The 22,575-nt window shown below is 38.4% G+C and overlaps 1 protein-coding gene across 1 annotated transcript; it reads right to left on the bottom strand.

Annotated features, from left to right (window-relative positions):
* Nucleotides 1-232: 232 nt before the first annotated feature.
* LOC578257 (protein mab-21-like 2) lies at nt 233-3,524 on the bottom strand. Its single transcript, XM_003729230.3, has one exon. The coding sequence runs from the start codon at nt 2,904-2,906 to the stop codon at nt 1,671-1,673; it is 1,236 nt and encodes a 411-aa protein (XP_003729278.1). The 5' UTR covers nt 2,907-3,524; the 3' UTR covers nt 233-1,670.
* Between the last annotated feature and the right edge of the window lie 19,051 nt (nt 3,525-22,575).

Genomic DNA, 22,575 nt, shown 5'->3' with positions numbered 1-22,575 from the left:
TCTTATGAGTTTTCATAAATAAGTTGTTGATGAAGAAGAACCAGGGTTGATACTGACTTGTTCTCTTATCTTACACATCATTCTCGGCACCAATAATAGTAGTAAACAGCATATTCACACCACCATCTCACGCAAGCACACGCAAGCACACACAAAACCATATTGCAAACAAAAGTGGCTTAAAACTTTTGACAGATAATACCGATGATAGTAGAAGCTCAATAAACGTATGTGTGTTATATAGACCATGCCGCATTGGCATGTTATAATAGCTCTTCAAGAGACAACAACATCAAATAAAATCACAATATCTTGCACATAATATCATCATAGATTTCGAACAAAAACTTATCTGGCTTGAATTCAACTTTGTCCCATTATAATGTCATAGACCAAGGCCTAACGGAATAGCATGAACAGAGAATACTCGGAACCATACAACTACAGGAACAATGTAATTTGTTTTCAAACAAAGACAAATGACAGTGGGAAAGACTGAACGTTGTGTTTGCAAATACACATGAAATGACTCGGCGTGGACACGTATGTGAACTAAAAATTATCTTGATAGTAAATCTTTGCCTAAAAATATTTAGAATGCCTATCTTACTTCTTAGTTTAAAATCCTGGGAATTATTTTTGTGGCACTAAACAATGTTGAGAACTTCGGAAAAAGAATGTATTTATGACACATTTTCGTTATCTCTTTATATATTAAGAATATTCATCTCCTACTCTGAAGTCAGAATAAAGCAAAACGATTTAGAAATATTGATGGGAAACAGTATAGCCTACTAATATATTTGCGTAGACAAGGTGCACTACAAAACTAAAGAGAAAGAGCTTGTATCAATATACAGATCCCAATTAATTTTAACTTTTTTGGAATTAGTAACTGAAAGCTTGTATAACTCGATTAACATAAGAATCCTCAATATTGAAAGAAAATGTATTGGCTGTTCTGCACTGAAATGAAGAAGAACAAATCTATTGACATTTGTAATTGCCCGTCTCAACAATTATTAAGTACATGTATGTATTTGAGGGTTGCCTCAAACAAACAATTATCTTGAGTTTATCAGGCAGTCTACTTCAACATTAAACACCAAGTACCTCCGTTTTTTCAATTTACAGCGTTTTTAGAGCAGTTCTTTTCTTTCGTACACATTCATGCTTTCATATTTAATCATAATACAATAAATCATGGTTCATATTTTTTTATTAGCTGCGGTTACTCACAGAAATCGATAATCAAGCTTGGCTTAATACTTTAATCTCGCCACAAATCCAACTGCGTAAGTCATTCTTGTCCGAAACTAAATTGCTCCGTGGCAGCACGAGATAGCTAGGTAGGGTAAGAAAACATTTAACAGTGACACAACGCAGAAACCACGGGACCGCACCGGCGTCATCATCACCCAATTTACGCTTCCTAAACTGTACAGTTATGATTATTGTGCGGGCGCACATTTAGACAATCGTCGATCCATCGAGGTCTCTCTTCAATATTTTCGCCTTGCTTTTCCAATAAACTTTGTGATCACAATTTAATTTCTTTGTTCCGCGACGCTGAAATTGGAATACTGATATCTTTTTTTTAATTATAGTATTTTAACCGGCGACTTTTACATCATAGTTATAAGTTCTCTGTATATATATAGTTATTATTGTCATAGTTTTTCTAAGCTTTTGGGATTAGTGAGAATCTCCCGGGTTATTCTCCAGGCTTGCTTGGCGGCCTGGTCGAGAGCAGCATGTGGTTTCCCGTGAAACAAGTCGAGTCCGTGCAAGAAGTAATGAGGGCATCTCCTGTTCTGAAGACACGATATCAGCTGCAGTAGAATCCCGTTGATACGGTCTCCAAGAACAGTCTCGTCCCAGTCTATCTCACGAGGATGTTTCTCGCATTCGTACAGGAGCAGCGACTTCAGGTGGTAGTTTCTGACGGGTTGACCAGCGAGATCGAGGTGTTTGTCTCGCAAAGTTTTGAGGATGCTGAGAGTCTTTCGACGGCATCCTCCCTGCAAGAGTTTGTTCTCTGCATCGGTAAAGGATAGCACCCATGCATCTCCCTCGGCTGATGTTTGTTTCCCAGCTTGGGCGGGGCTCTCTTTTGACAGCAGGTTGAAGCCCTCGGTCTTTACCTCAGCTACCAGTCCAGGGCTGGGCCAGGGGATGTGAGGTAAGGGCCAATGAGCTGCGCTACGGGGCCAGATACCGCTGCATTTGAACGCGGGGGTTATCAAGACGATAAATCGTTCACGGATTCGTAACTTGACTTCTGAAGTGTCCGGGATCATTTTCACGATATCCCTGTATTTACATTTGTCCACGGCCTGAGCTACAAGCGTTTGAAACCTCGATCGAATTTTCCTGGCAGAAAGATAGCCCGATGCAGTGATAAACTCGACCCAAAGTGACATGGATCTCTTTCGTCCATCGCTCAGCTTCAACACGGCACATCCAGGGACGGAACCGTCATCGACAAAGTTGAATACCCCCATTTGGTTGAGGAATAAAACCACCTCGAACTCGTTCGGCGAGATGACTTCCAGTCCGTCAAATCGTCCTGTTTCATTTTCGACCAGCGAGCTAATAAATCTTGGCTCCTGGACCTCAACCTCCTTCAGAACATCGGTGACAATTTTACAGACTTCTCTCACCGTTTTGTTGCTGTTCGCTCGTCGGATTGCCACCCTTTCTCCCATATACCGGTTGAGCTGGTAGAGCAGTTTAGACTGGGCCGAAATCATGGCTGCAGCGTGTCCAAGAGAGGCTCCGCCGGGTGTAGCACCGACGGCCGCCCCGCCCCAGTTCCCGTCTATGCTTGGCGGTGGTACTGCCGACAGATATCGTCGAGCAGTCGACTGCGTGAAATCAGGGAGTTCAGCACACGATGCATGCATGAAAGAGCCGTAGTTTACCAGTGGGGAAAGCAAGTCTAAATCCTTTTCAGATTGATAATAATAGTCCTCCACATATAACAACACGAATTTTCTTCAAATGGGTTACCACGGTAGAGTAGAAGTAGTAAGTATTGGTAGCAGGGAAAGTGTGTCCTGTCCGAGCATGACACTGTACTCGCAATGTTTGTTTGTAAAGGTTCGAGAGCTTTTTGATGAGTCGTGTTCACTGGCTGACATCTATGCTGAACCGCACGGGGAACTCACTTTCTGGTTTATACATCGGACCGCCGCACCGAGCCCGCATGTAACGAATGCCCTCATTAGTGGTAGCCAAGCCAATGCGTATTGTAGCACTTAACATGACGATAGCCAATGGAATGCGTCGATACTTCGCAAGCCGTCATTTCTCATCTACCTCAGTTTAGCTTTAGCCACGCCCTCATTTAGGATTGATATCACACAGAAACCCCCCAGTTTGACGGTGAAAAGCCACACTCTGCAGTAAAAGACACACTTTTCGGAGAGTTTCTGTTTGTTGGAGGGGGCCTGCAATCTCCACAAAAATAAGGAGGAAAAAAAAACTTGGCCGACTCGCTCCAGGCTATGTCGCGCAATCAGCGGGATAGTGACATCAATCCCAAAATACATCAAATTATACCAAAACGTTCCCTTATTTCTCACTGAAATTCGCGTTCTGCTCTTTCCAACACCCAAACTCATTTCCACTACTTTCTTTTTGTAAACAGTTCCAAGTTTCATCGGGTCGAAGTTGAACATATTATCGTACATCATGAGGATAAACATGTTTATATGTTCAATCGATTTTTTTTCTTGTCGGTTTTGCAAGGGCAAATATATTGTAATTCCATAATATCTTGATACCAATGTAAACACAAAATAAGACAAATACTATATCAATCCCCCTTTCTCTACCTTGTTTGTTTTGCAAATATATATATTTTTTTTTTTTTTTTTTTTTACTTGAAAGTGATTATAAAAGTCACCAATATGTGGAAAATCAAAAATGACGCTGAATATTGAAAGAAGGATAATAATTTAAAAAAAACATTATAAAACAAAAATTTAGAAAAAGACACGTGTCGGATGCGAAAATGAAATTAAAATTACTAAGATAATAACTTGAATAATAATTTACGAATATTAAAAGTAGAAAACAAACAGTAGTGTTCCTTCGTATTGATATAATTTAATCATAGTAGAGTATCAAAATCTGAATTCAATGAAAAGGGACATAGTTTTACATTTACATTTATTGCCTAAAAATGGGTGAAGAGAAGGAAATTACATGGATGTTACTTTTAGTCTTTCCACTTTTACTTTCAAATGTAAAATGACTATGTAAATACTGTAATGAAAAATGTCCTTGAAAAAGTGGGTGAGAAGCGTTTGTACCAGTAAGGTGTTCCTTTTGGTCTTTCCACTCTTACTTTCAAATGTAAAATGACTATGTAATACTGTAAATAAAAAAAAATCCTCTGACAAAAATGGATGAGAAGCACTTGTACCAGTAAGAAGGTGAGATGTGTGTATTCCGATGGAGGTTAATGAGCCCACACGTTCCTGTCAAAAACCATTTACCCGTTTCGCTGGAGGTATCTGCGTTATAGCTGCGCGTGTACCCAATTTGACCCGAAAATTATGGTGATGATTGTGATATTTTTCCACAGAGCCGACTAGCCCTCTCTATCTGCATGAAAAATGGATGAAACATCACTTCTGGTTTCTCCTGTTTGATTTAAATCATTTTCTCATGGTGGATGTATGGCACCGTAAACTACCGTCATGTTTTGTCAATTATAGCAGGTATTAATTTTGATTACATGATGCGGTCAGCGACTTCGTAATAATGAGTTCTTCTTTTTCTACCTTAATATATATTCACTTTAAAATCATGTCGTCTTTCGTTCGGGATATTTACAATAATTGTCCATTCCTTTTTTGCGATTTTCGTTCTAGTTAGTTATTTCAAACCATAACCCACTCGTAAGTCAATCCTATCCAAGAAAATTTCGACGGGAGTTAACCCCGTGGTATCGGCAGTAGCGGGCGCCCGACTTTGAAGTTACTTGGTGTGCGACGCGAGTTAAATTGTTCATGCTGCCCTTCACTTTCATGATATGCATCGTTATATGGTTTTATATATATATATATATATCATTAAATAGGCTTAAGTATGTATTTTTCAAGGAAAATTGGTAAAAAAAGTGGAAACAAGGTGCTTATACTTTGATAGATTGACAATACCCTTCTTCCTTTTTTTCCTTTTCGTGTTACTCTTACCAACATCAAGCGTCTCGCTAGAGCCATAATTTTACATAAATTTATAAGAAAGGAAACTATGTTTTCGATTTATTTATTGTAAGATAACATTGTATGCCATGTTAGCAGTCTGTTCCATTCGAGATTACATCTCCCTGAAGAAAAAATTAATTAAAGTTCTTGTCCTTATTTTTCCCGATGGTTCAAAACCAGGTCATAGAATCCATTTAAGAAGGAAAACTTATTCACCATGATTCGTTTCATGCACATTTTGTCACATCCAACTGCGGATTGGAAGTTGCTCACCCTGATTTCACACAATTGCCCCCCTCCTCCACTCCATGGGAACTTGTCATACCCCTCTCCAGCCTCCTGAATTGGGAGATAGTACACCTGTCTGTTCCAATCACACAGCAAGTGTTCTGTCCTGATAGTACACAATTTCTAGGAATTTGTTTTTTAAATGTGTAGATTGCCATCTCTGTATTGTCAAGCATCAAATTGTCATCATATAAAGATACACGCACACGCACATACGCACACAAACAAAACGAAGAAGAAAACAAGCTGACTAAACGGCGTAATATATTTAATGAATTGTAAAGGCAAAAACTCGGGAAGAGGATGGGCAGTCCTTCAGAAAAAAGAAAACCCTTGAAAATAAGTACCGGGTTATCCCCTATTTTACCGTACAAAGATCAAATGTGGCGGCTTTTTCTTTTGACATGTCGATTTCGATTTGTTTTCAATTATTTTGTAGTTTGCGATGCGGCTATTTATCACATTCCTCTGACTCTTACAAAAGTTCTAAAGCAGGTTATGTAAATAAACAATGTTCAGATTCAAAGCAAAGTTGAATTTTCGGTTCATAATATAGATATCTGATCAAATTGATATTGCATGAGCAAAAGTTGGAACTCGGAATGAGAACTTAATATACACGATATGCTGAATTTTCGTTTCTGCGATATCGGAGGGAAAAAAATTGGGAGTCTTCAAGTTGTTTTGATTCTTGACCTCGATATACATTACCCTTTTTTCTGTGGCTCGCGATACTGCGTTCTAAGACCTTCCAGCACGTCCAGCCGTTTCGTTTCACTACTCTCTCACTTGAAAAGTCCATGGTTATATAAATAAGTGACCGGATGTTTAGACTGATGATTGGAATAGAAATACGTGTATGATTTTTTGTGGTAATCAAGTCCTTCAGGTTTGAAGCTCCTAATGTTAGCACGGCCAGTGGTCCACGTTCAGCCAGTGAGATTGAGGTCAAAGCACCGATCGGTATATTTCAATCATTTTAATATTTAACGTTATTTTTTTTTTTTTATTGTTATTTATCCATTTATTTATTCATTTGTTTATTCATTAAATTACGAATCCTTCTCTGTAGAAAGCGATACCAGAGAAATCCATCTGTAGTCGGGCTGCATGTTTTGAAAATTTTACTAAATAAATACTCTAAAACATAAAAGCTCGTAAAATGTTCTGATATCGTAAGTTGGGGGCGGGGGCTGAATATATTTTGAATTTTATCACCAGATATCTCAAGTATGTTGTAAAAAGAAATGCCATACAATGACTTGATGCATGTTTGGTCAACCCATATACATCCCCTCCCCCCCTCTCTCTCTCTCTCTTTAAAATATACGTCTCTTTTTTTTTAAATTTACCCTCATCGCCAGACAATTTCTGTAGGCTGGGGGTCACCTTGCTGCTAACTGTGGCTCCGTCTTTGTCCGAGCGTTCATGGCACCGCTATACCGCTGGGTTCCCGATCGATTTCAGACATCCAGTCCATATTGACAGTGTCATTAGCGGATTTAAAACATGTTATGCTCCCGAAATAATCATCACCCCTTTCCGCTTATCCAATATGAACCCGTTATACGCCTTTAGCTTTAATCCGCGAGATTGTTAATCCGCTTATAGCTGGATCATTACCGGGGTAAACTAACAACACGCTGGGTGTGAAATGTAGTCGGATGTGGTTAGAAAAACATGATTACTGTTCCATCTCCACTTGAATGTATGCCAAAATATGATACAACATAATCTTTTACTGAAAGTATACGATTTTTTTTCCATGACATGTTATTACATGAATGTTATTACCTGCCCGTTTTGAAATTAATTTTCATCTTGTATTTGTTATCAATTTATTTCGAGTTTTTAAAATAAAATTCACATAATAAGCAGTTTACGACTGGGTCTGCCTCATCGGCAATGCTTTGTTTCACACAGACAATTGTTAAAGTAATGTCAATTTGTTATTGCTTAGTATACAAATATTGTACTAGATTCATTAAGACAAATGTGTATATTCCTCAATATTATTCTTATGTAGGGAAAGTATATTATATGGGACATAAAGTGAAAGAAACCGAGAAAACGCATTGGCCTATATTCATCCTTGGTGCAATTATTCATGCATCAATTGAATACATTTTCCGTTAGGATTTTCAATTACTACCTCTTTTTTTATAGTTTATGAGAAGAATAAAAAAAAAAGTATTAAGGGAAAGTACATTGACTCATCTAATGATCAACATTTTCATTTCAACCAAGATTCTGAAGAAACCTTACATTCAGCTTTTTGTCGGGCAGACATAGATAAGATTTAAACCGATCAATTGATTATAAAACTGCCATGTAAATGGACGTAATTCCGTCTGAAAGGAGGACAATAAATGCCATCCTCGAATGCAGACAGTTAGAACTAGAAAAGTTTTTATTTCGAAGACCCAATACCCTCGTTTTGGGCGGAGATGTAGGCCGGACGATGAATGGTTATTGAGTGGTGGTCTTTGAGAGAGATAAGCGGACAGTGCCGTTGCAACAATGGGAATCATTAGCGACATCTGACAGCGAAAACGATGCTGCTTTTGTGACTTCTGTCGTACTGTTGATAGCGTTTTGTATAGGTGTTGGTTTAGGCTGTCGAATCGGCCTTCGTAATGTTTTCTTCGTTTCTGGTATTGTGCTATTCTTACGGGCGTTCTCCTTTCTTTCTCTGTGAAATGTTGCCGGGCGAAATAAGTAGGTCGACTTACGTTCCAAATGCCTGAAACTTATCTCATATTCCGAAACATGCTGTGAATCTGTGGTCTTCGTAGGAAATGTAGCAGTTGGCAAGAGCACAAGAAATAAATGGTTATTAATTTTCTTTTAGGTAAATGACTTCTGCTTATTTTGGTCCCCTTCTGAACTTGATTTTTGTCTAGAACAGTCATAATTTGTTCACCCTAAAAAGCAACTGAAGACAGTTATAATAATCAAGGATCTTAAAGATGCGAGCACTTAATCTTAAATTGATTTCCGTCCTAATGGATAGGAAGGATTGTTGTTTATTGAGCAAATGTATTTTCAAAGAACATTTGTTGCACAATTTATTGCATGCCATTATGGAGTAAATATCCCGCCCCTTGTCATAAATTGATGGCCATTTTTATAATTCATCTAGCTCTAGATGGAGGGGTCTAGTCCTTTCTTTATCCCCTGCGCTGATCCCTACCCCTCTCTCCTCAATCCATCGTTCCATCCCCGTCACAACACACATACACGGGTCTCATGACGTGGAAGTAATCTTCATTCATGCCTCGGCGCCCGGCTGGCTGAGCGGGCTGGGAATCCTATCTGTCTGTCTGCGAAAGATGGTCCTATAGATCTATACAACAGTACCTGTCAATCAGGCTAAGTCAGTCAACGAGTGGTCATCCGTGACAGACACGGAACTGACAGGCCATCGAGGTCCAGGACCCATAACCAGGTCCTGCGTAGTCTAGATTCCTCCTTGAGTTTTTCATGCCCAAAGAAATATATAAAATATATCGGGGCCTATTTCGTATTGTCCCATCTCAATTTGCATTATTATTTGCACCTTTTTATTGTGTTTGTGGTATAGCATTGTAGGAAAACTAGTACAGACATTAAACTTATTGCAGAAGTGGCGACAGTACAGGGAATATGAAAGTATATATGCAGTATTCATAGGATAGAATACATAGATAGTTCAAACACTGCGTTTAGTCTGCAATTATTCAGTATGCATCTATTTTAATGAGCTCATTCCTATCGACTCTCATCCCTCCATGTTTCGATCATTTTATTTTCTCAACAATCAATTCAACTGCTAATCGGATCCTCCCTTGTCCGTTATTAAAAAACCTTGGCATCATTAGTCCCCTTGTTTGTTTCATTAAAGAGTCCCTCCTCGTCACATTTGAATATTCCCAAGGTCTTCTTTTTCTTCGTACAAAACGTTGTCCTTGTGTCAAGAGCCGGGCCCTCGACATCGACTTGGGATTACATTCTTAAGACTTGGGATTTAAAGTGCACCCACATTTAAACGATCCATCTGCGCTCACCAGGCCGAGTGGCTGGTAAAACATGGAACGAAGTCTTAGGGAGTCAAAGCAGATAATCGTCATTACATATTTACCAAAGGAAAATGGTAGAGAAACATTATTACGTCGTGGTGTATTATTATAATAATCTAGGAAATTATTTAACAATTAAAGCAACTCTTTTTTGGGGTAAAGTATTGGGCGTGACAGCCTTTACAAGACAGATATAACTGTGGTGAAAGGGGGAGTAGAGAGAGAGAGAGAGAGACGGAAGTGGGGGGGGGGGCAGTTTACCATGTTGTATCTGTATTTTTTATTATGAAATATTCTAGCCTTCTGAGCAAAACTCGTAATGTTTTAAGACCATTTTTCATCTAATTGAAATAGTTATATAATCCACTTACGACTCAAGGGTTTATGCGGATTTCGAAAATTACTCTTTTGTGTTATTAACCATTATGATTATACTGCTGAAGTGTTTATTGAAAAGCCTCTTTTAAACAAACTCATCATTTCCTGGTTTGATACCTCTCAATGAAGGAGTTGCAGTAAGGCACTTCTTATTGTGAACACAATATTTCCTATGATAATTATTGTCTTGTTTGTGTTTTTAGTGAGTATTCCTCACCGGACATCTTGAATAGCTGTTCCGAAAAATATTTTACCCGCGTAAAATGGAAAAGGGTACGCCTTCTCATGATGAGACCGCGGGAAACATCAAAGACGAAGCCTAACATACTGTTTGATTTATATCCTGCGTGCACTGGACATTCATCATTCTCATTAACGATGTATATCGAAGCTCCACTCGACTACAAGACAAGGACCATGTTACGATGACCATTACATCAATGATCGTAATTAGGGTACATTGTTAAGGGGGCTTTTAGTGCAGTGAAGTAGATATAATAAACACAATGCCATCTCGATTGATGTTATGTTACACCCGTAGAGCTTTCAAAAATATATGCTCATGAAGCATAGACTTTTGTCGTTGTATTTTCTTGTATAAAAGATTCATAAAGTAAATGTCTGGGACAGATTACGTAATAGTCGCGACATGATCCGTATCATATCGATTATAATGATGACGGTATGGATAGAAAAAGCATGTTGTGTTTCCTTTACAGATTATTCCTCGCTTCATGCAGTGGTAACAATTCACGGCATTTATGGCTGACATTTATTCTTACAAAATATAGTAAAAAGTCACACAAGAGCCCAATTGTACAAAGCTACCCTGAGTGGAAGGAACAGGGGCTTGTTTATTTCCACTTGTTTTCGATTACGAATTTGCAAGAACAAATCTTGGACAAAGCTTAGGACAATGAATATAATGGAGAAGAAAAATATAAACCTAAGTACCATAACATGTATTTGTAGTATGGCTGACTGATTTAGGGGGTATTTTATATGGTTGGAGGGGGTGTCTTCCTGGAGCCCCTTTACCAACGCCGCCCTTCGATTGTGTTACGTACTCGAGTTGAGTGGTCATTATTTTGACCAGTGTCCTGACCGAGGTCAGATATATGCGATGAGATGGTGACGGGTGTAAACGATAACAATGGCGAGTGTTAAGTCGAGACGACTACCCTGAGGCAATCATCTGCCACATCGTATGAAGGAAACCAGCTTCGACAACCAACCTGTTCGGGGTACGATACAGAAGAGGGGTCGGTTACACCCGCCCCCTGCATGTAACATGATATTTGTAGATTATAGAATATGTTTTTTTTTTTTGGGGGGGGGGGGGGGGGCAAGCGCAAGTTTCCCTGAATCACTTTTCCGGGTCGCCGTTGCCACCATCTTCGTCGTTGGTATAAAATATGTCTTCCTCGTTGTCGCCGTCGTATTCATGAACCACTGTGAAACAGTATGAGCGGCAGCATGGAACATATATTTCCAATCAGAATATTATATTAGTATATAATATCATATATATATATACATGTAAATATATAATAGCCCCCTGATATGCCAAACATTTTACACTGCGGATCGACAAGCTGTAGCTGACAGTAGTAGTCGCAGCAGAAGGATCATATCTTGCCCCTCGGAGGTCAATATCACCCATCACTAGGCTCGATGGACATCAGGGCATGGAGGAAGTTTTGGCTTAGCTGCTCAAGTATGATATATGTCCATCCATATGCTGTACCATGGTTTTATTTCTGTAGCCTGACCACGCCGTCTAACCGCATTGTGATTCATTATTGCTTAATAAATGAAAGAAGTAGCATTTTGAAAGGGCTTTCCCCTGCGACGACTGGACGCAATATTGCACATGAGCGATACAGTAGCAGGTAGACAGAGAGTGAGCTTGGAAATTGAAATCCTAATTGATTTATTGTCGAGGAATTATTGCTTCTGTTGCAATGACCGGGTCATCGTTGGGTCAAACAAGGAAAGGGATGAGGGAAAGATGTAGAAGGGACCAACCACAAGAGGAAAATTCTGAGGAAGACCAGTTAGGAGAGATGAAGTGGAAACTATTTTATTATCTGGCGGAAGGAAGAGAAGGCAAGGGATATTGGAGTGAAGGTTTTTAGAGACTAGTTAAAATGCAGATCAACGATGGTCGACGTAGAATAGGTAATCAGAATTATATACATTTAAGAAAGATAGATGAAAAACTAAAAGTTTGAATTATCATTGTCTTCAATAAAGAGAAGAGAATATTATTAAAAAGAAACAAAAAGGCATTCTAAGATTGTTAATAAGAGATTCCCATCGTCGTCCTTCAGGCTTCAGCATGATCACGGAAAGCTTCATGATCAAATTAAATGATGTATGCATGAAGACCGATTGATTTAGACTAAAAATATGTCATCTGGTAAATTGAAAAATGAAACTGACGAATGGAGAAACGGGAGAGAAATGTGAGTTGTAATTAGTTCCTCACCGGGTGGCGCTCTTCAATTATAGCAAGTCTGTCAGATTCTACTGTATTGTGATTTTGCGATGACTTATATCTTACCTTACCCAATGTACCAGTATTGGTACAAATAATAGACAGATGAGATAGAGACTACCATTAAAGCTGCAATAAGGTGTTAGATTGTTTCAGTGGTGCAATCCTGCAGGAATCCTGCACTGCCAGGATTTTCTGAGCTTTGTGTGAACAGGTCTTACTAATAGAAAAACTGGCGGGCAGCGCGGTACAGCAATCTCTGAGCGCAGATAAAATATGATTTATTGAATCATTTGGGCTGGAAATTATATTGATAAATGTGTCATAGGGGATCGTAGGGTGATTTAAAGTTTACGTGTGGGCACAACAACAAAGCTTACTTGTATATCTTTCCCGTAGAATTGAGATGTTAGAGTTCAACCTTTCGACCAGTGTCATTGACTTTTTGCTTTAAAAAAATACAAATTCAAATTGGAAAAAAAAAAGGGGGGGGGGAGAAGACAAGAAACAATGGAAAAGGTTTTCGACACTGTTTCCTCTGGAAAGCCCCCTATATAATTTGCTTTTTTAATTTTTAGTTTTAGTTTTCATGACATGTCTCCCTTCGGTGCTATTTCCCCCTTGTCACAGCATTTATCTTTAAAACAATTCTTATTTTCATTAATTCATACCAATGAAGAAACTTATAATGTTTTCAACAATACTCTGACACATTAAACATTTTTTCTTTTTAGGGGGGGGGGGCGTAATTGTCATTATTCAAGTAAAATCTTTTATCATCTGACCATGTATCAAGTGATTTCAGGCGCAGTAAAAGAAAATCATTTCTAAATCCTTGTGTATTAAAGGTATCTTCTTTTTTTTTTAAAGACGGCCGCCCTTTCCTTCTCATGCCCCATTTTGTATGCTGTATACACTCTTCGGCAGTATATCACAATTTCGTGGAGGCTATATACCACGTGCAAGATGGTTTATTATGATCGTGGTTGGACGCGCCGTATATAGCCGAAAACAAACAACTCGATCGAGAAGTGGATTCCGAGTGCTTACCTACATTCTAAATAACGGCATCCGATTCCCACTTAGCTTTCAACGCGAGAAAACTTAACAAATTTATTGTCTCTGGGCATGCGCATCTTCTTAAATCATCGTCCACATGTTCCAGGACGGAGATGGTTTTGTATTCCGTACAGTCAGGATGAATACGTCTAACCAACTACAATTTGAAATAACGCAGACTCATGGTTTTGAATTCAACTATTTTACTGTTATAAACTTCACTTAAAGATAAACTTGAGTTCTGGTAAAAAAATAAAATGAATTCTCACAGAATCTAACGAAACTTACACTGAATGTTCAAGATTACAAATAAATGTCATGTGCCAAACAATTTCGGAAGAAAATGTATACTGGCTGAGTAATGAGCATAGAAAGATAAGGAAATCAGGGTAGCCCCGACACCATGTGTGTTGTCCCATATACATCTATCTGTGTAAGTGATTGTTACTTTACCAAGACTCTGCCAAATTAATGATGATTTTGATGACTCTAGAACCTTGCATTACACACCATTACTTACATGCTATATGATCAACTTTTCTGATCCATTCCACACCTTTTCTTTCACAATGCAATCGCATTACCAGTACTCAAGTTTATCTTTAACCTTACCTTTTTGCGTAATAATGCTTATATGTAACCATATATTGTAACAGTGTTACTTATGCCTTTTCTAATATGATATTTTTAAACGGATACAATTTATTTCACCAGACTATACAGGTAGTTTGGTTCATGTTGCTATTTCTGTTTTCCACTTATAGTGATTACTGTTCCACACAAATCTCTCATCAGCTGAAAAGATGAGAAATAAAATTAGCGATGGTCATGCTGTACCCGACAGAAATGCATTAGCTTCCTAGAGTATTTTCTAAATTATATTCAAGTTAAATAGTTATTTTTGTTTTGTGGTTGAAAAACAAAAAGGTTAAGTAGATAAGTGTATATTTGGCGAATGCAAAAATGTAGATGTAGAGAATATATCGCTAATTTAGGCATAGTACTGATAGCGGCTTCTACGAAATCCGACGCAGCACATCAAACCTATGGATGTCGTACAAGATGCTGGTATCATGGAAAGTGCCGGAAAGAAAGAGCGTCGTCTTCCGTAGATGATGATGTAATGAAAATGTAAACACGGGCACTCATAAATCGAATGATAATGAAAAACGACGACGCAGTCATCTAAACACCGGCGTCTGTTAGATTGAGGAGGGCATTTGGAAACATTCGAGATGTGGAGACGTAAAAAGGGAGGATGGGCGACGCATGAAAGGCTTTAAACTTCGACGAAATAGAAATTAAGTATCTCAGTGGTTTAACTTCTTTAAAGAATTTTAAGTATTTCATGTACATATATTTAAAGAGTGGAATCAGCGCGATCAAATATAACTTCTTTCGTATTGATTTAACATGACTTTATCTGGATCACTGGTATGAACATCTGAACGTTCGCCCCCCTGCCCCCCTCCTCACGCCCAGCATAACCCATTTTTAAAGACATGGCTTAAAAGAAGACTTCAAAGAATGATACTTAACGATGGTGTCATTCTAGTCGACAAGCGAGATACTTCTGGTGGCAGCTTTATCATGCTCATTGCTTTTTTTTCTTATAAAAGTTGGAAAAAAGAAGAAAAAGAGATACATGTAATATGTTATGAGAAATCAACAGATGGTCAATGGAAGGAGGCTTAAATGTGTGTTTGTGTAGGAGGTTTTTTGAGAGGAAAGAACAGAAAGAAATAGGTTGAATATGTGCTTCTGCAGCAACAAGCCGCCGCCCCCCTTCCAGTTTAATACAAAGTGCAATGATCTGAGTGAGCTGGATGTTTCATGACCAAATGATGACTCAGGTCGCGTCCAATGTGATTGGAATTAGCAGCTCGTTAGGCGTAGAAGAGGCACAAAATGCAATTTGTCTCACGGTGTGAGTGCTTTAGAATGAGCTGTAATTGTTCCTGTCTGAGAGATAGTTTCGTTCAAGAGAAAATGTCTGAATGTCACCTAGTTTAATGGTTTTTGGAAGGCCTCAGTCTTTTTATTGCATATAGATTCGACACTGGTGAAACAGTTTTAAAATTCGATGTTTCTTTTGAATCACTATTCATATTATTATACTATAAGATGATTGGATGAAAGGGGCATTCCTTAAGTATGGTTAGATATGGTTAAACCAAGTAATTTATGTTTGGGGCCGTTGGGTCCAGAAGTTTACTAAATGCATACATTATTTTGCAACAATGATCAAATTGATTTTACTTCGGGAGTCATATGAAAAGTTAAGTTTCATCTTTCTGGAAACGAACTTTCAAGTTCGGAATATTTTTGTAAGGAGAGACATGATGATAATCAAGCACATAAATGCAGAGTGCCTGTGTGCCATTTGTTTGCGAGATGGGCGTAATATTCACTATGGCCACACCCATCACATCCTTATGATGGTGTAGTGATATTAGATATCATTTCTTCGCTCCTATCTCTCATCGCGTCCAAATAAAGCGTATCCAGTCACTTGAATCGGTACGTGATATTTCCGAAATAAATGCGAATATATCATCGTCCAGACTACATGCTTCATCATTGAAAGATATACCATAGCTCATGAGTGCCATTATTATAACGCCTCTCAGATCAGGTGTGTGCCTGTAGTGCTTGGGTATCACTTTTTAGGATGCACGCATCCATCACTCGTCACGGCCAAATCATGGCATTAAAAGTGACTCGAATTGGTCGAAGTAATCCCCGAATAGACGGCAATAATTCGGTTTCCGGTTCAGTTAGTAGAATTTGATTTGGTCGAATAAAGATGTGACTCCAACCAATCAGTATGATCCCAGGTACTGCCAGACATTGAACTTGTCTAATCATGCCAAGTGAAGCAAGGGCTATAGGCTACGATATACTTGTGGGTGAGTGGTTGGTCCTCTCGATTCATAGGTTGAAGGGTCAAAACCCTGTCGGAAAATCACATAAACATTTAACTCCATGCCGTTTCAAGGCACTTCCAGACATATATCATTATCATTCAATTTTAACATATCTATGTTGCTGCCCCACCCGATTTACACACCCTACGCACACGCACATACACGCTAACACGCACGCGGGCACACACACACACACACACAATACATGTAAAACGTGCCAACTGGGGATATTTATCTTTAACTATCTTTAACTATGACATTTGGGATATATTGGAATTTGAAGTGTTTTTATAAAGAGTCTTTTTCTTTGACAAAATGTAATTCCATTTTTTAATTAAATAATTACTTTAAAAAAAGAAAGAAAGTTATTAACTGGGGATATCCACAGTTGCCAGTGTATCCCCACATGGAAGTTATCTATACATATGATTATCCCCGTTTTTTCTTTTTTTTTCTTTTTTTCTTCTTACAAACCCACCTACACACACATCTGTATCATTCTCTTGCATGAGCATATTCCCTATAGATACAGCTTTCAGGTTATCATTTTTAACCTACAGCTTTTATATCAATTATGTACAAAATAAAAATGTAGGTAATATCTCGAGCAAAGAGATGGGAGGGGTATAGATATACTGATATACACTTTAAGCTCCTGTTGCTATATTAAAAATTATTTCACCTCTCAGCGCTATAAATAGCTAGCCTAGAACAAATACTAGTGTTTCATTTTCATTCTTTGGCACAACGTAGTCGAGGAGATCTTTCACACCACCGTTCATTCCTTCGCCGTTCTGGATATCGAGAACGCCATTGTCACCACCTCGGTGGTAATTCAATTTCGACCTGGTTTAAGCACGATGGCGGGGATGACAGGGTGCCTGACACCACCTGTCCCTGTGTAATGGACGAGGATCAACTCACCGCCTGCCGTCCCGTGGACGACACGCCTGTAGTACGTGTGGGGGAGATGAGAGAATGAACTCGGCTCGAAGGGCATGGAAGAAGATGAGAGAAGGAGCGACCATCTTTAAAGGGCTTTGTTGTTCTAATAATATAATGCTATTAAAATAGTGGGAAATAAATAAATCGGCACGGTTTATGGAAAAAATCTGAGAGAAAAAAAATTGAGTTTTGTTGTTGGGGGTGTGTCATGATCCCTAAAATGTGTAGTCTCACTTATAATTTTGCTCTCTATTTTGTTTGTTACATAATTATGGTATATCAATTCTAGTCAATAAGCATGTTAGGCGACATTTCAATCAGTTACATGCGTTTTCTTTTTTATTAGAGCGGTTTTCCCCCTTGCTCTTCACATTGAAATAGAACAAAACAATGATTAAAGAAGTGATCAGCGATCTCATTTATTCTGTACTTCTTGATTAATGTAAAAAATTAATGTAGTGACTGTCATCACATCATAGTTAAACCATGAAAGTAAACAAAAACTCGATGATCTATGTTCGGAACGCACACGCTGAGTGAGGCATTCCATCTATTCGTTATGCGCTTCCATGATGCTACTCCATGCAATAATAGTAAATGGTTTGAGATATCTCTGACTCTCTCTGTCTCTGGCTGTTTCAAGCTCTGTTCTCCACCTCACCTTTCTTCTCTCTTTCTCTCCCTCCTGCCTTTCTCTCCACGACGCTCCCACGATCACCCTCGCCACCTTCATCTTCTCATCATCTTTACCCGCCTACCTCTAGTCCCAACTTCCTCTCCCTCACACCCGTGACGTCACACTCATGTGCAACCCCTCCCTATTCGTGTTTTCTTATATCTTACAAGGTATTGAAAACAGGGAACGAGAAAATGTTAATATGCCTTTCATTGCTGTCATCGTTGATGGAACTGTAGGTGTTAACTTAAGTATAAAATAATATTACCAAAGGCAAAATCCGTGTCGACACACGCTCCAATCCAAAGTACTTCTTTATTTTTACGTCACTTTAGATTCAATAGACATTGATACAACTTTACTCATGAATCCATAATTATGCAGCTATGGCCTTTGTTTCTTCTTCCTTATAATTTGTCTTCTCTGTGTCGTTTCCGTTATTCAACCATCAGTGATCGGGGAGAAACTGGAATCGAATTGACACTAATGGAATACTCTACCGCAGGGCAAGCGATATTCTCTTTTTTTAGGGCTAAGATGTAACGTTATTTTCACGCTCTTCCCTTCATAAGAACAGACATTTCTTGCTCCCCTGCACATAATTCTGTTCTTGAAAAAAGGGAAAAGAAATGAAAAAGTGCAGTACACGTTTGAGAGATAGGAACTGCTTTCGAAAATTCAACGTAAGGCAATGTCAATAGCCTTCTGTACCACCTATTCAAATGTGCGAACATGACATAGACGTATTACGTAATCTGAACATGATTTCTATGGGACATACAATAGGTATTTAAATTGTTTTTGACTTTATTTTTCGAAAATATTTACGATAATGTTATATGAATTAGGCTGGGAGAAAATGAGAAAGAAAAAGAGAGATGTGTGTGTGTGGGGGGGGGGGGGGAGAGATAAGTAACTAAAGGTAGATAGGACAGGTAGATGAAAGGGTTTAGTGAATATTTGGGTTTTAATCGAAGTTATATACCCATTCGATCGGGATTCGTAATCTTGGGTTGTGTCATAAGCTGATAGCAATCAAAAACAAAACCGATCCTTTAATTTTGTACAGGCAACCAATAAATAATGTTTAAATCTAAGCTTTTCGACACTCGTCATGCTGGTATAAACAATTATCCTTTCCTTCATGTACGGAATCTACTCTCTCTCTCGCTCCTTCACTTTCTTTATCTTGTGACGCCCGTTTAAGTTGAAGATCGTAGTGGCGCCCGAACAGGCATTCTGCTATGCCCGTGGCGCCGTAAAAAAACAGAAAATACTCGCTGTTTTCCGACCCTCCTACAGAGGTCACTTCGTCCATTGCGCTCAAACCAGCGTGGACTTCACAAACATTGTTATTGCGTGTGTATCATCTATTCTGGTAGTGAACTCTCTCAAAGTTCACATTTACTCGTCGGTGGTCAAGGCCAATTATCGAGACCTTGACGTGACTCGTACTACAATATACCACGTGCCATGCGCCCAACGAAATGATTGGTTCTGATACAGTAGGTTGTGAGGCCACTGAATGAGATGAAGCGATGGATGCCTGGGTTTTAGTATTTGTAATGGCGACGAATCCATGTTTTATATATAATATATTTTTACATTAATTTTAAAAGTCTTCTAGGTCATAAAATAATAGGCCTTTCTGCCGAAATGTTCAATGGTTCAGATACTTTTGAGCCCTGAAAGATCTGTGCGATTGATTGGATCAGTAAAACAAATAGTTCCTTTGTCAGCACATACTACTTTCAAAAATGTTTTGTTCATTTATCTTTTGAAATCAAAGCAACTGAGGAATTAAAAATATTTCTTTTGGAATAGACGCTCTGGAAAGGGTTGTTGCTAAAGATTTATATCTATAATATTGAAGGTATTCATTCGATCATCAAATAAGGTACTTTTTTCTTTTTACACACTTAATCGGGAAATCATGTGGAAAGCCATGCGAGATATGTATTAGGATGACAAAACGTTTAAATAACTTCTTTCGTCGTGTGAGTCCAAACCCAGAGATAGAAACCAAACTTACTCACTTCAGCCGCGGAAATTAAAAATTTGCATTCGCCAGTGTTGATAGCGCAATTAAGCGCGCGTTAGACAAACACACATACCTTCGCACACGATAATTTTCCGAATGATACATCCATTTTCATGGTGTGAAATTATTTCTTATCTTTAAACTGTTTTACTCTTAAACTCACTGCCATGCTCCCCCTCTCTGCCAATTCTTTCACCTCAACCGGGTGCACACCTGCCGCCGGACTATTACTCCATTAGTCGAATGATTAGTCTCATATCCGCGAACTTTCCATTGCAATTCAAGAAAACTCGCGGTGGTGATTTGTAATTCATATTTCAAAGGGAGATTATGGTGTGAACAATTGGAACATTACCGCGCATTTTGACCCATTTTTGTCGTCACTTCGCTCTATCTTTCATTTCCACCGCGATTTCCTCATTCGACCCTCTTTCCCGCGTAAATTTGATTAGGCTCATGGTAGTCTGGTGCCAGACATGTTGTCTTTGTCATTAAATGTTTCTCTTCACGAGGCGATTTGCAGAGCATGACAAACGAATGGATTTTTAATGCCACGCAATTATTTTGTCTGACGCGAAATAACAGCTCAGAGTGAATGTTTAGCCATTTGTATGAAAATAGTATTACCCCGTCCCCCTTACCTGAAGAAAAAAATCTGAGTAGACCGTCACTTCTTGCAAAATTCGTGAGTAGCAGCAAACATCGCATATTGGTCAGTGGTTTACCCTTTGGTCTGCCTTTGCAGAATACTCGGATCTGACTGGTTCACTGTGTAACGTTAAATATACGCCACGAGGACAAAGAAACAAGGGGAAAAGAATTTGATTGATGAAACCTCGAAACACAGAAACACGTCATTAGGGTAATTTTTATAATTTAATCATTTTAATAATTCCTGTCAAAATATTGAACTTACATTTCCCGAATCTGCAAATAATTGTGTATTGTCATTTTTTAAAACATTTTAATGGTAACTGCAAACCTCCTTACTGTCAACATCCCCCACCTCAAAACAAAATGATGCTAACCTATTGTGAGTGCTTAATGTAGTGTGTAATTTAGAATGATCAATAATGGTCAGGAGTTTGCGACGCTTGCTTTCGTTTCTATAAATTCAAATTTGGCAACCCGATGGTTCTGTAGAAAATGACAAATTCATAATAGGATCTGTCGGCGAAGTGTTACAACTAAATTAGACGTATTTCATTACACTGCCAACCAACCAGTTCCAGTATATATCTTCAATTTCCCGTATTGTCGACATTTCCCCCTCCACAGATAAGTTTTTCCAAGTATACTAGTATTAATATGGATTTCTTTAGCATGTATTAAAGTGTGCCAACCCTGTACTTTCGTGCATTTTAAGATGTGAGTAGGCCTATATTAAACTAGCTTCCAGATAGGCATATACGCTATTCACTGAACTGAGAAAGAAAACAGATGATTTAAGTTTTAAAAAAACTACTTCTTTCGTTTTAACTAACATTATCAATTCAAACCTGCTAACAAAGTAATACTCTTCTGCATTAATAATAACAAATGAATACAAAAAATACAAAGGTTCTCAAAGATTCATAGCGCTACTAGACACAGATTAGCAATATTACAAGCGATAAGTAAAAGATATTGAAAAGGAAAAACAACACAAAGAAGGAAAGGAGTTTCAGACGGGCACAAAGAGTCCGCTCATTTTGGTTGTCGGTGGTCTTCGACAACGTTTAACAATTTGAGTGCTCACTCAGAATATCAAATCACGAGATCGTGTATACAGACATTTAGATCCCAAATGGAACCTAAACAAAGTGGAGGGATCATTTTCATGTTGTAATCCCACGCAAAACCACTTTATGTCGCTGTCGTATCCTCTCGTTCCCCTGCCCCGAGAATTATAAAGCAACAACTGTTTGGAGTTTAAAAAATGAAAAGTGCCTACACAGTGGAGTACGAAGGAAAGGGTTTTATTAAATATTATGAAAATTTGGTAGGCCCTAAAAAATCAAATTAAAATACTTAATCTTCGTTATACGTCATTTATGATCAATTTTATTATTTGTTCGAATGATGTCGGTAAATAGGACTACAGCTCGAGGATGGTTATTCTGAATTAAAATTGATGCAGCCTAACAAAAAAGGCATCGAATGATCAAGACAGTCCCCAATCATGTTTTTTTTCCTCCAATTAATTCATTTGAGAGTTTGTTAGTAAATTGTGATAACAATATGCCAGCATAGTAGACTTTCTAACATTACACCCTATAATATTGTGAGTAACCTACCACACTTCAACCTGTACCAATAAAACTGTCATAATTATGAGCTTATCTTCCCTTTAAGATGTTCCCATAGTGTCTTTAAAGTGGAGTTTCGTGCTTTGACAAGACGATGACAGAGGTCGCCTTTAGACGAGTGAAATGTTGTTTGATGATTCTTGCTCTGCCTCAGTCACTCCGTGATTGCTTTATTCGTAAGATGGTACTTTCTGCA

The sequence above is a fragment of the Strongylocentrotus purpuratus genome, unplaced genomic scaffold (genome assembly GCF_000002235.5).
Source record: "Strongylocentrotus purpuratus isolate Spur 01 unplaced genomic scaffold, Spur_5.0 spur5_scaffold_11, whole genome shotgun sequence".
In the NCBI taxonomy this organism is placed as follows: domain Eukaryota; kingdom Metazoa; phylum Echinodermata; class Echinoidea; order Camarodonta; family Strongylocentrotidae; genus Strongylocentrotus; species Strongylocentrotus purpuratus.
The sequence above is the reverse complement of the archived record's forward strand: the minus strand, read 5'-3'. Positions and strand labels throughout refer to the sequence as shown.